We start from the raw sequence: 14,502 nt of genomic DNA on the forward strand, positions 1-14,502 counted from the left end.
AGCAGAGACATTTTTTTTTTGCCCTTTGTACAATGTGTCCCCGCATTTTTCTTGACGAGCGACCAATTTTAGCGAAGTCCAACTAATCCTTCGAAATTATCGTGCGGTTAGTGGGATTCGAACGATCGAACATCTTACGATTTTTTGCCCGTCATCTGTCAGGAAATTGATCGGCCAGGTCAAAAAATCTTTGTCGGTCCCAGTGCAATCTCTCTATGTTTGCAGGGCCAAGCAGGCAGCTCCCCTTTGTTTTCCTGGCAAATTGGTCTTTTTAGTTGATGGTCAATTCGCCCCCAAAAACTGCCCCCAAGCCCCACCCCAGATCACAGTTAAAAGACCACACAGACATCAGCATTAAAAAAGGAAACCCCTCCACACACACAAGTTATAAAAAGCTATTGGGGACCTGGGCCCCCCTATAAGTAAAAAAAAAACACCAGGGCCTCCCCCCCATAAAAGTTTGAAAAAAACGGGCCTCAAAGAATATTCTTTATAAAAAAAACATTGGTGCCAGGGACCCCCTTACAAGTTCAAAAAAAAATTGGGGCCCCAAAGAATATTTTTTAAAAAACATTGGGGCCAGGGGCCTATAGAGTATTAAAATAATACATTGGTGGCCAGGGGATTAAAAAAAACACACATTGGTGTTCAGAGGAATTGAACTCGTGGCTTCAGGACTTCAACTTTGCCTCCTTTCGTGGCTTTGGGTTTTTCCGCCGTTTTGTGACTTCGTAACTTTCGGCACTTCCATATTTTGGCTGGTCGGGACTTCGGAAGGAGGCGGCACGGCATCTGCGCTGTCAAGGGGGGGCCTGGCTCTTTCAGAAAGTTCAGCACTGCCGGGCCCCCCTTCAGGTACTGGGTACAGTTGTGCCCCCCTGATGGCCCTGTCAGAGTCTGACACAGGTAAGTGATAGAACTGGCTCTTGTGGTTTCCCTTGTCATTCTTGCCTATTATCTCTGCAGATTCATAGTTACATCATTAAAGGATAAGTAAACCTTAAAAATAAGTGAATATAAAACAGATGAGGGTGCTATTCTAAGCACTTTTGCAATGTACATTCATTATTTATTTATCTTTAATTCCAAGATATTAAAGGATACATGTACTGTTAATATGAATGTATTTTGTTACAACAGTGCCACCTGCTGGTCATTTTCCCACCAGTCTGACCAGCAAGTAGTCAAGGAAGTTGTCAGGAGAAAGAAAGAGGCTGCTCTGATGTTCTTCTGCTTAGGAAAGAGTTGAGGAAGGTTTCTAATTGTTTTCAACAATTAAATTAAATTTTAATAGAAATGGAATGTAGGGGAGACAGACTGCAGAGTAACTACTAGTAACTAAACAGTGAGTATCATCCCGGTTGATGTAAGTGCAGGACTATAGGGGATCTTTCCAGCATTCCAAGTCCTTACAGAGGATCTTTTGCAGCTCATATAAGTCACGTGCACAGAAAATGCTCAGTGGGCGGGGCTAATGCAATCCTTGCCATTTTCACACTTCCGAGGCTCATCGTTCCCTCTCAGCGAACTCAGTTCCGGCTCTTGCGGAGCATTTAAGCCACGCCCAGTCTCATCCTGTGCCACGCCCCCTTTTCACTCAGTAGGTCCGTGCCACATCCTTTATTGACGTCACCGTGAGCCGCCATCTTGGATCGAGCTGCTTGTAGCCGCCGCTTACAGTCAGACAACGGAGGAGCGGGGAGAAACCGTACAGGGCGCGGCCTCATGAGCTCGGCCCGGGGCGGCAGATAGCCCTTCCCTCCTTATATCGTGTATTTGGGCTCAGCTGTTTCTTCCCGACATGACGTCCCTGACCCAGCGCAGCTCTGGGCTCGTACAGCGCCGGACCGAGGCCTCCCGAAACGAGAGAGCGGCTGAGGGGGAGGAAGAGGAGAGGGACCGGGATGGGCAGGAGGAGGACGAGCGGGCGGGGGACAAGGAGGCCAGACTCACCCTCATGGAGGAGGTGTTACTGCTGGGCCTGAAGGACAGAGAGGTGAGGGCTCAGTGTTTCCTATAAACAAATACACTTTTTGCTGAAGGAATGCGGCGGGTGTTGCAGTTCAGTACAGCGTGTGAGAATATGAGGAGGCAAACCTGCTAGTCACACTCGCCTCAGCCTGTGTAAGGGCTAATGAGGCTCGCTGGGAATGCTGGGAGGTGCAGTTCAGTAATGGCTGGGGAGGCTGAAGTCTGGTCACTCGGCATTTACTGCTCAAACACTTGATTGGTTACTAGACCAGTTTTTATTCTATAGGGCTGAATGTTGCCCCTGGGACAGAAGGTTTAGGCTGTTGGCGCCGAGTTTTCTGCTTCCTGACTGACACTGGATCCAAGGCTTTCCATACTAAAATTAGTTATGTGTGTATATATATATATATATTGCTGGCAGATGGCCAAGCCATTAAATGGTTATTGGCCGTGTTATCAGTTAAGCTGGCCATAGTCGCATAGATATAGTTGTATAATTTCCGGACCGTGTGTGGATTGTCCTGACACTTTTCGTGCCATGTCAATAGGTCGTTTAGTCGATGGGACAGGTTAGAAGATTTGTGCGCGTGTCTCTGCGTTAGTGATGTGCGCGCCGACCCGATACCCACGGGCGGGTTTGGTCGACCTCGCACTGCTCCTCGCAGGTGGCCGGCGGGTGCAGGTTGAGCTCTCCCCGCCGCCACCATCAAATGCCGACTTCCAGGTTCTCATTTTATAGTCTCGTGTCTGCTCGCCCCGCCCCCCATCGGTGGCGCCGGTCTATAAAAGGGTCCCAGAAGCGCGGGCTAGGGCAGGTCGGCGCGGGTCTATAAAAGGACCGTGGAAGCGCGGGCTGGAGCAGGACGGGTGCGGGTCACGGAAAGCCTAACCTGCACATCACTACTCTGTGTGTATTGTCTGTCTGACGATACCAAAGGGTGACTGTCACTAGTATGTGTTGGCTATAACTTTCATATGATTGTAGTCATGGACAGAATATTGTTTGATTTGTTCTTTTACTACTGTATTTAATCTTAACCGTTAGCTGCTGGTAGGAAGATTGGAACGTCCGATACAGCCTAATAATCTGCATGTCTATGGCTTTGAGCCTGGGACCCCCAGTCTGTGGCACCCAGACTCCTGCTGTATCTGTCGACAACTGAAGACTGGGTGACCGTTAGTGACATTAGGCTGATGGGGTGGCTTGCAGCCCACTGGTGGCACATGTTGACTAAGGATGTGATGATGGTGTTGGGCTATTTGTCATCATCATTGTGGTTATACATATATATGTACAGTAGAACCCCCGGTTTATGTTCAGGAGACCAGAAAAAGGGTGTATTACAGAGAAATGTATTCTGCGTATGGGGTCACAAAACAACAATGTTAAATCAGGGAAAACTTAAAATCAGGTGATGTAAAATTGAGGTTCCACTGTGTGTGTGTGTATGTGTATATGTATGTATATAGTATGTATGTAGATAAAATCATATAAGCAGCCAAACTCATTTGTGGTTATTTTGCCAATTAGAGAATGTTACCCCAAATACTGAAGCTGCTTGTTGATTCCCTGCTGTGTCTTTTCATCGGCCCTGACTTGTAGGTGGGATTGACCTTTTTATTTGTATTTCCTGATGCAGCTTCATTCAGTGTATAGTTGTGTAATCATTGTGATATTGTGTGTGCCCTTTACACATGGATGTGTGGCCACTATTGCAAGAAGTGTCGGTTTTGTATCTCACCTCTAGCCTGAAACAGCCCATTATCCACATAGTTCACCTTCAAATGCATTTTTGATATGATGTCGGCAGTGAAATGGTGAGATGATCTGCCTTTGGTCTTTGTTTTTACATTTTTTTTTTTTTTTAGTTTTAGCATTTCTGTAATATTTCAGCAGCTACCTGGTTGCTAGTGTCCAGCTTACCCTAGCAACCAGGAAGTGCTGTGAATGAGAGATTGGAAGATGAAAGTGAGAGGGCCTGAATATAAATGTATACAAAGTAACAATAAAATTGTCTCCTGACAGAGCAGTCGTTTTTTTCACTGGTTTTGACCCCTGTTCGAAAGCTGAGAAGAGGCAGATGTGGAAGGCGAATCAATTAAAAACTATATCAAAAATAATAAACGCTGATAATTTGTAAAAAGTAGGATTTTATATCCTTCTAAAAGTCAAGTTAAAGGAGTAGTTCACCTTTAAGTTAACTTTTAGTATGTAATTGGCTAACTTTTCAATTGGTCTTCATTATTTTTGGTCTTCTGATTCTTTCCAGCTTTCAAATAGGAGTCACTGACCCCATCTAAAAACAAATGTTCTGTAAAAGTACAAATGTATTGTTATTGCTACTTTTTATTACTCATCTTTATATTTGGGTCATCTCCTATTCATATTCCAGTCTTTTATTCAAATCAATACATGGTTGCTAGGGTAATTTGGACCCTAGCAACCAGATGGCTGAAACTGCAAACTGGAGAGCTGCTAAATAACTCAAATACCACAAATAATAAAAAAAATTAAAACCAATGGCAAATTGTATCCGAATATCATTCTCTACATCATACTAAAAGTTAACTCAAAGGTGAACACCCCCTTTTAAAGGTGCGTTACCCCTTTAAAAAAAGGGGGGATTAAGTACATAATTTTTAATTGCACATGTGCTGTCTGCTGTTACTTTGTTTTGATACCCATGGGGACCTCCCATTATGACTTGACCCCCCTCCCCATGAGGAATTATTTTGTAAGTTTGTTAAACTTTAGATAACCTGTGACTCCTGCCATTATAGTGTTACATTTGTTGCCTGTGTGTTCAGTTTCCTAGTTCTACTCTTTTGGGGCTGTTATTGCCCCGACCGTGTTTATATCTGAGCTCCTTATCAAGGGTAATAGGCCTGTATTTCTATAGTCGCTGCATAGATGGGCTACTTTGCAAAAATGCCACGTAATTGGCTGCAGTTCAGTGTCACTCTTGCATTAAAGGTAACATTACCCCAACAATGTTTGTTTGGAATGTCTCTGCAACAGCTTCATGGGGTACATCTACCTGCACACTGTCTTAAACCCAAACACAGTGTTTTACACTAGACTATTCAGTCACCATGGTACTTACTGTTACTTACAGAATTGCCTGTGGCAAAATATAATCATGTCCTCTCCAGTAAATTGTACAATGGTGCTTTAAAAATAAGTGAATATAAATTTAGAGGGTGCTATTCTAAGCACTTTTGCAATGTACATTCATTATTTATTTTTTCGTTAATTCCAAGATATTAAAGGATACATGTACTGTTAATATGAATATTTTGTTATAACAGCGACACCTGCTGGTCATTTCCCACCAGTCTGACCACCAAGTAGTCAAGGAAGTTGTCAGGAGAAAGAAAGAGGCTGCTCTGATGTTCTTTTGCTTAGGAAAACAATTAGAAACCTTTCTCAAATCTTTCCTAAGCAGAAGAACATCAGAGCAGCCTCTTTCTTTCTCCTGACAACTTCCTTGACTACTTGGTGGTCAGACTGGTGGGAAAATGACCAGCAGGTGGTGCTGTTGTAACAAAATTCATTCATGTTAACAGTACATGTATGGGACCTGGTCCGAGCATTCTGGATAACGGATCTTTCCGTAATTTTTAACCTTCATACCGTAAGTCTACTAGAAAATCAAACACACAATAAACCCAATAGGCTGGTTTTGCTTCCAATAAGGATTAATTATATCTTAGTTGGGATCAAGTACAAGCTGCTGTTTTATTATTACAGAGAAAAAGGAAATCATTTTTAAAAATTTGGATAAAATGGAGTCTATGGGAGAATTTTTATTTGTATTTAGAAAGTTTCTTATTTCAGTATGAGGAAGCTTATATTAAATTTTCATTTTCGCAATAGTTCCCCCTTTAAATATTATCCCAACCATCATTCATAGTATAGAGAATAACCGTTAATAATCTGAGAAAAAGCGGCCTCCGAGAAGTTAAATTACTGGTGATAACCCCCCTTTTGTTACTATAGGTATGAGATCCGTTATCGAGAAACCTGTCATCCAGAAAACTCTGAATTATGGAAAGCCTGTCTCTCGTAGAAATCATTTTTTAAAATGATTTCCTTTTTCTGTGTAATAATAAAACAATAGCTTGTACTTGATCCCAACTAAGATATAATGAATCCTTATTGGAGGCAAAACCAGCCTATTGGGTTTATTTAATGTTTACATGATTTTCTAGTAAATTTAAGGTATGTAGACCCAAATTACAAAAAGATCCGTTATAAGGAAGTCCGGAGCATTCTGGATAACTGGTCCGATACCTGTAGCAGGAAGGTGTAAAATTACGCTGAATCAGTCTTTTGTTCCTTGCTGTGCTGCAGTTTATATAAGATGCTTTATATTGACTTAACCTGTAACTTCTCTTTGCAGATCTAATCCAGACTGAGCGTGTGTTTCTTTTCCCTCCCCAGGGCTACACATCCTTTTGGAATGATTGCATCTCCGCAGGCTTACGTGGCTGTATGCTGATTGAGCTGGCATTAAGGGGAAGGATCTCTCTGGAATCTGGTGGTATGAGGCGCAAAAGTCTACTTGCACGAAAGGTATGTTTGTTCAAACTGTGCTCTTGTCATTTCTGCTCTCTTTGGAAAAATTATTTCCATTGCTAAAACAAACCGCACTTGTATGAGAAGGTTTAGGGGCCTTTTCTTTATTTCCTCTATCCACACTTATTGTTACAAAGTTCAGTTAGACTCATTTAGAACAGCTAAAGATATTTCCAGGCCTTTGAATAAACACAAGCCAATCAGCAGGCTCCAGGGTCTGCACCTAAAGGTACTGTGTCAGCCCACAATTATGCATCTTTGAAACTTGTAGAAGACGTAGTGCACCACCTTTATAAAGTTTAAACAATTACACGAAGAGGTGGTTAAAGGAAAACTTTACCCCAAAAATTAATACTTAAGCAATAGTTTATCATAAAGTGGAATATTAAAGAATCTTAACTGGAATATATATTTAATTAAATATTGCACTTTTACATCTCTTGCCTTGAGCCACCATTTAGTGATGGTCTGTGTGCTGCCTCAGATCACCTGACCAGAAATACTGCAGCTCTAACTGTAACAGGAAGAAGTGTGGAAGCAAAAGACACAACTCTGTCTGTTAATTGGCTCATGTGACCTAAAATGTATAGTTTGTTTGGTTTGTTTGTGTGCACCGTGAATCGTACGGCCCTTATTTTTTAAAATGGCAATTTTCTATTTAGGATTACCCAATGGCACATACTACTAGAAAAGTATAGTATTATGAAAATGGTTTATTTACAGAAAATTAAATAGTTTTCCTTTAATTTGCTCTGAGCAATTGTGACAATAAAAATCTGACAATCCCTGCTTCTGTCAATACTTTTTCTGTAGGTTCTTTTCAAATCTGATGCTCCAACTGGTGATGTTATGCTTGATGAAGCCTTAAAACATATAAAGGAAACTCCAACCCCAGAAACAGTGCAAAGCTGGATTGAGCTTCTCAGTGGTATGTATTAAAATTGTGTAAAAATTCAATTCTACTAAAATTGCTGTATATGCTCGCTGCCCAGATTTTATTTAACCTCACAGAACATACTAAAATCATGTACAAAGAATTAAATTGGTCAACTGAGATACCCAGAGGTCCCAAAAATCTTCCACGTCCTCAAGTTGGACAGCCTTGCCATGTATAGTTAAAATAATATATTTACATTAAAGGACAAATAAAGAACCATAACATTTTTTTAAAGGTTTTAATCTTGCATTCTTTATAACCGGAACAAACAAGACAATCATTGTTCCGTAATAGTTATAGCAATCTCAGTACAGCATATGTATTTTGAGTTCTCATACACTAGTATACAGGTATGGGATCCGTTATCCGGAAACTTGTTATCCAGAAAGATCCGAATTACAGAAAGGCCTTCTCCCATAGACTCCATTTTATCTAAATAATCCAATTTTTTAAAAATGATTTCCTTTTTCTCTGTAATAATAACAGTACCTTGTATTTGATCAAAGCCCAAAGATAATTAATCCTTATTCGTGGCAGAACCAGCTTATGGGGTTTGTTTAATGTTGAAATGATTTTCTTGTCTTGGAGAAAATGTTTTGTTTTTTTTCAAAACGCATCAGTTAATAGTGCTGCTTCAGCAGAATTCTGTACTGAAATCCATTTCTTAAAAGCGCAGATTTTTATTTATATTTAAAATCCAGGTCCCATTGCAACTAGGGGTGCACCGAATCCACTATTTTGGATTAGGCTGCAAATTAGGGATGGGGAAAACATTTTTGACTTCCTTGTTTTGTGACAAAAAATATGCAAATTAGGATTCAATTTCAGTTCGGCCGGGAAGAAGGATTTGGCTGAATCCTGTTGAAAAAGGCTGAATCCTGGCCGAATCCCGAACCGAATCCTGCATTTGTTGCATCCCTAACTGCAACACATTCCGTTACATTGATTAGGAGAAACAACAGCCTGCCAGAAAGCAGTTCCATCCTAAAGTGTTGGCTCTTTCTGAAAGCACATGACCAGGCAAAATGACCTGAGATGCACCTACACACCAATATTACAACTAAAAAACACTTGCTGGTTCAGGAATTAAATTTTATATTGTAGAGTGAATTATTTTCAGTGTAAACAGTGTAATTTAGAAATAAAAACTTAATCATTCCTGTTATCCGGAAAGCCCCTGGTTCTGAGCATTCATAATGGGTCCCGTACCTGTAAAATGCAGTAAATGAGCATTTCTTCTGTGTTTAGGTGAAACCTGGAATCCGCTAAAGCTGCACTTCCAGCTAAGAAACGTGCGTGAGCGCCTAGCAAAAAATCTCGTGGAAAAGGGGGTGTTAACCACCGAGAAACAAAACTTTCTGCTCTTTGACATGACGACACACCCCCTGACCAACAACAACATTAAGCAGCGATTAATCAAGAAGGTACAAGAAGCCGTTCTAGACAAGTGGGTGAAAGATCCCCATCGCATGGACAAACGCTTGTTGGCTCTCATCTACCTGGCCCACTCCTCCGACGTCATTGAGAATGCATTCGCCCCACTTCTGGACGACCAGTACGATCTGGCCATGAAAAGAGTGCGGCAGCTGCTGGACCTGGACCCGGAAGTGGAGAGCACCAAGCCAAACGCTAACGAGATCCTCTGGGCCGTCGTTTCAACATTCACAAAATAAATACGGGAGCAGACTCATAGGATTGCTCGTAAAAACCAGTTTGTCTTTGCTCAACACTTACAGTTGTTTTTATCTTTGCTTTATTTCGAGTCTGCTGATGTTACGTGGGATACGACCAACTCCAGAGGCACTAACTTGTGAAGGAATGGCGAGAGAAGAAGTTCTGCCATATTGGCATTCCACTGCTTAAAACTTTATCCATGAATAAAACTCACATTTCTGAAAGGTTCGTATGAGAGTTAAATGGCGGCTAAGTGCATGCAACCGGAAAGAAACAGAAGGTGCTGCAGAATATCAATGTAAATTGCTCCCCAAGTTGATTGTGTGGTCCAGGTGCACCAGACCCTCCGCTTCAGGGAGCAGCAAACTGAAATGAACCTCAAGAAAAACAGGGCTATTGGCACAGGGATTCCACAGGGCCAAAATAATAAGTTTAAAAATGGGTCTTTATTAATCAAAGTTAAAGTATACATACATCTCCTACGCGTTTTGTACCCCCAGGGTACTTAAAGGGCACGTAAAAGCAAAAAAATAAAATCCAATTTTTACTTTATTTAATGAAAAAGAAACCTATCTCCAATATACTTTAATTAAAAAATGTGTACTGTTTTTATAAGAAATCTGACTGTATGCAGTGAAATTCTTCCTTGATTTACTGCTGTGGATAGTAATTGTCAGACGGTCCCTAACTGCTCTGCAGGGAAACAATCATACTTATGAACAGCAGGGGGAGCCTCCGCCTTACTTCCCAGCCATGCAAAACTCAAGCAGCTTTGTTTCCCTGTAGAGCAGTTAGCGACTGAGTAGAGATTTGTATTGGATTTTATTTTTGCATTTACATCCCCTTTACTGTTTCCAACTCCAGCTGCAGGGACAAAGATCATGGAGCCAGATTTAAACCGATAAACTGGAATTCCCGTTGAAGGGTTATTTTGCTGCAGCCAGTGGTTCTTGAGAGTTGGAGAAAGTTTGCATTAAACAATACAAAAACTAAAATCCACATTAGATTACATGACAACACAGGACCCAGTGCAGTCTGTATATTCTGATTATTAATCAGTCTTTTTGTACCGTCATCTGGCAAATATTATTTGACTTGTTTTGATAATTTATGACGATCCCTAAGCAGCCCAGACCACACTGAGCATGTGCACAGTCTTGCAAAGATGTTTAACAAAGTTAAAAGATGGTGACCCCCCCACCCCGTGGCCAACTTTAAAAGCATAAATCATTTGTTTGATTAGGCTTGTGGTGCAGTAAGTTTATGTTTAGTATACAAAATTTCTAGCCTTATTCTATTTTAGACTTTACTTCCCTTTTAATCGTGGGCTAAAAGTTTTTACCCCATGATTAAGTACCCTGGGGTTATGAAACGCATAGGGCCTATGAAGATGTATGTATACTTTAACTTTGATTAATAAAGACCCATATTTTAACTAATTTGTTTTGCCCTGTGCCGGATAGCCCTGTTTTTATTGCTGTTAAGCGCATGCAAGCCAGCTAGGTTGGCTCATGACAAGTTCCTTATGGATCCACAACTCACTTTAGAGATAGAGGTAAAACCGTTAACAGCAGCCGCATGTAACTGTTGTACTTACCATGTTGTAGCTAAACTTACTTTGGAGCCTATTTGTCATGCTGTGTAAAAAGCGGAGTGATGACAACCAATTGGCAATTATATTTCAACTGGAAAGGTGGTCATACACTCTTAGTTCACCAAACGAGCAGATCTTAAAGGGGAACTATCGCGAAAATGAAAGTTTAATATAAGCTTCATCATACTGAAATAAGAAACTTTCTAAATACAATCAATAAAATATTCTGCATTATTTCTGAAATAATCAAGTTTATCTTCACTATCCCTCTCTCAGCATCTGTTTTTCTTCATTCTCTCTTCATACAGCAGTTGGGTGTTAGATATTCATTGACCGTTAAATTGGCCATAGACACACAGATCCTTGATTCGTATGATTTTCGGATCGTGTGTGGAGAGTGCCGACAGCTTTCGTCCGGCGGAGATTGGCCGTTTGGTCGATCAGTCTGGTTTGATTTTGACCCAATCCCGCCGGAGCCCATTGCACATTGTAATCGTATCATTCAAATACGGCCGAACAATCGGATTACCCCTGATATAGCCATGCTCGTTAATGGCATATCGGGGAAAGATCCGCTCGTTTGGCGATGTCGCCAAATGAGCGGATCTTTGCGTCTATGGCTACCTTTAGATCTAGGGATGCACCGAATCCAGGATTCGGTTTGGGATTCGGCCTTTTTCAGCAGGATTCAAATTCGGCCGAATCCTTCTGCCCGACCGAATCCTGATGTGCATATGCAAATTAGGGACAGGAGGGAAATCATGTGACTTTTTGTCACAAAACAAGGAAGTAAAAAATGTTTTCCCACTTCCTACTCCTAATTTGCATATGCAAATTATGGTTCGGTATTCAGCCGAATCTTTCGCAAAGGATTCGGGGGTTCGGCCGAATCCAAAATAGTGGATTCTGTGCATCCCTAGTAAGATCCAATATATCTTCCTTTCCTAGCAGATGTATTAGAGATCACTCAAATAACTGATTCCAGTACAAACAAAATCTAACAAAATAACTGCCTTTTGTACAAATCCTGCATGTAGAGAGACATGATGTCTGGTGATTTTTTTTTAGAGTGAGCTCTAATACATCTTCTAGGCAAAAGGAGACCCCCCTATAAGATATATTGGATCTGCATGAAGAGAGAATGAGGAGAAACCGATGCTGAGAGAGGGATAGTGAATATAAACTTGATTATTTAAGCAATGGTACAGAATTTTTAATTGATTATATTTAGAAAGTTTCTTATTTTAGTATGATGAAGCTCGTATTAAATTTTCATCATTTTGCGATAGTTCCCGTTTAACCTGATATGCCTTCTAACGGCAGGGCAATATTGGGTTAATCCGAACATTCGACCCTAGGGTCGAACAATCAGATTACAATGAATGGTATGGGCGCTAACGGATCATAGGACTGCATCAACTAGCCGATGCATTCCTAGATTGAAGGAAAAAATCAAACTGATATCTGACTGATTTTTGGCCTGATATAGATCAGGGGGACTTGTTTGAAGCCCCCACACATGGGCAGAGAAGCTGCTGAATTGGTCCAAAGGATCGATAACAGCAGCTTTAATCTGCCAGTGTATGGCCACCTTTTAGACAACAAAAAGTAAGATCTGATTGGTTGCTATGAGCAACATCACCGGTAAAGGTGGCCATAGCGCCAAACGAGCGGATGTCTCTTTGATATGCCCACACTGAAGTGGGCTATATCGGGCTGATCCAATCATGGGCCCTTGTGCCCAACGATCGGATCATTATGCATCTGAAACGGGCAGTCGGATTGTGGGACCGCTTACACGCACAGATGTGCCCGCAATCCGACGGGATTTTTTAACCTGCCCGATTGAGATCTGCCCGGCTTTCGGCCAGATATCAATCGGGGAAGCCCGTCGGATGGCCCCACACACGGGTCAATAAGCTGCCGACTCGGTCTGTTTGCAGCTTTTATTGGCCCATGTATGGGGACCTTTAGGGCTCTTACACACGGCCGTTCCGACCTGCGCTCCCCTGCGTTCCGTTTTTTGGCGTTCAGCCGCAGGGGAGCGCAGGAATAGACGCAAGTCATTATTTGAAATGGGGCTGTACTCACTCAGGCGCGTGTAGGCGCCGAACGCAGGAAAAATGCAGCATGTTGCGTCTGAACCTGCGTTCGGCGCCTACACGCGCCTGAGTGAGTACAGCCCCATTTCAAATAATGACTTGCGTCTATTCCTGCGCTCCCCTGCGGCTGAACGCCAAAAAACGGAGCGCAGGTCGGAACGGCCGTGTGTAAGAGCCCTTATGCTTCACTTTTTACAACGCATGATAAATAGACTCCTAGAAGTTGTAGTTAAACTACAACCTCGTTAGTAAAGCAACATCAGGAGGACGTTGGGTTCTAATAGGTCTGTCCCATTATTTTCCACTTATCTGTATCCATTTTAACATTTCTATATTTCTTTATTTATTTTAAAGCCATTAATATTCCTTGCACTCTTTCCATTATTCCCCCCTCCTGTAAGTGTAGTGTGTGCTCAAAATGATCATTGCAGTCCATCACGTTCATTTTCTTTTTTTTATATATATTTTTTTTCAAAAGCCATTTTTTGGGGAGATGGGGAACATTCCATAATCTAGTGTGTATATAGTGATAGTTGTATAGTTCAGCCTTTCTCTGCCCTCCCATCATTAGTCGCCTTATGTCAGCCGTGATTCGTATTCGTATATCGGCCTTATTTGTGGGCGGAGTCCCGGTCTATCAGACTGATGCTCTGCCTTCCCGCTGAAGCGATGTTTGGCGTGACATGGTGATTGGCTCATTCTTTATTCTGTGAGTGACGCGCTCTTGTGAACAGTGCAAATCATGGGGCACAGCTTTTCATTTTTTTTTTTTGTGTTTCCCCCCCCCCCCACACACATTTGGCCATGGTTTTTGTCTGTCCGTGCAAGTTTACACGCACTTCCCAGTCAACCCCACAGAGGTGTTGCACACACGTGAAAAAGTCTGCCACTCAACTAAAATGTGTCTGTTACAAGAAAAACTTGCACTCGTTTTTCTACATATAGAGGGTCGGCACGTGCAGTCTCACAAGCGGCAGTTGCCCCTGAACCATTGTTTCTCATCCAGCTGTCGGCTTTCCTTTATAAACCTGTTCATCCCCTTCAGCGACTGACTGGAAACCATTGGAGAGACAACGTGGAAGGCCTGTCCAGCAAACGCAAAGCTCTTTTGGGGATTTGTGGGGAAAAATAACTCCCAATATCTTTTCTTTGTTTTTTTTTTTTTTTTTTTTTCTTTTAGTTTTTTTAATGTTACGACACGGAAAGCAAAACAATGAACTGAAGGCAAGTAATTATTGTTGCGCTGATCAGAGTCCCTCTTACCTGCATAGTAGCTTTTTATTATACAGTAAATAAACTATGATCTTTAAAGTGCCTGAAATTAAGGAATTGTGTGTTTGTGTTTTAGTGGGCAGTGAAGTGCTACTGGCACAGGAATACTCTTTCTATTGCTTGTGAGAAATAAATCTGTTCCATTCGTATATTTAGTTGTGAAACATTACGCTTGGAGAAGATTGCTTTTGTAAGATTCCATAAAAAGTAATTTTTAAGTAAGTTTTATAATAGCAGTTTTAGGCTGCTAGTACCAGGCTTTTAGATCAGCAGCTTTCTATCAAATGTCAAAAAGTTACTGGCAATTCACACTGACTGTGCTCCCTGCATGGTTTCTTAAAGGTGAGCTCAACCCCCAGCCCCCCTCAACTGG

General features: G+C 41.6%; 1 protein-coding gene across 1 annotated transcript; it reads left to right on the forward strand.

The window, feature by feature from the left end:
• Positions 1 to 1,599: 1,599 nt before the first annotated feature.
• On the forward strand, positions 1,600 to 10,596 carry golph3.L (golgi phosphoprotein 3 (coat-protein) L homeolog). Its single transcript, NM_001094757.1, is given in 4 exon segments — positions 1,600 to 1,996; positions 6,416 to 6,547; positions 7,364 to 7,478; positions 8,736 to 10,596. Coding segments are annotated over 4 exon segments (867 nt in total). The 5' UTR covers positions 1,600 to 1,801; the 3' UTR covers positions 9,161 to 10,596.
• The last annotated feature ends 3,906 nt before the right edge of the window (positions 10,597 to 14,502 follow it).

This window comes from Xenopus laevis, chromosome 1L (genome assembly GCF_017654675.1).
Source record: "Xenopus laevis strain J_2021 chromosome 1L, Xenopus_laevis_v10.1, whole genome shotgun sequence".
Lineage (NCBI taxonomy): Eukaryota > Metazoa > Chordata > Amphibia > Anura > Pipidae > Xenopus > Xenopus laevis.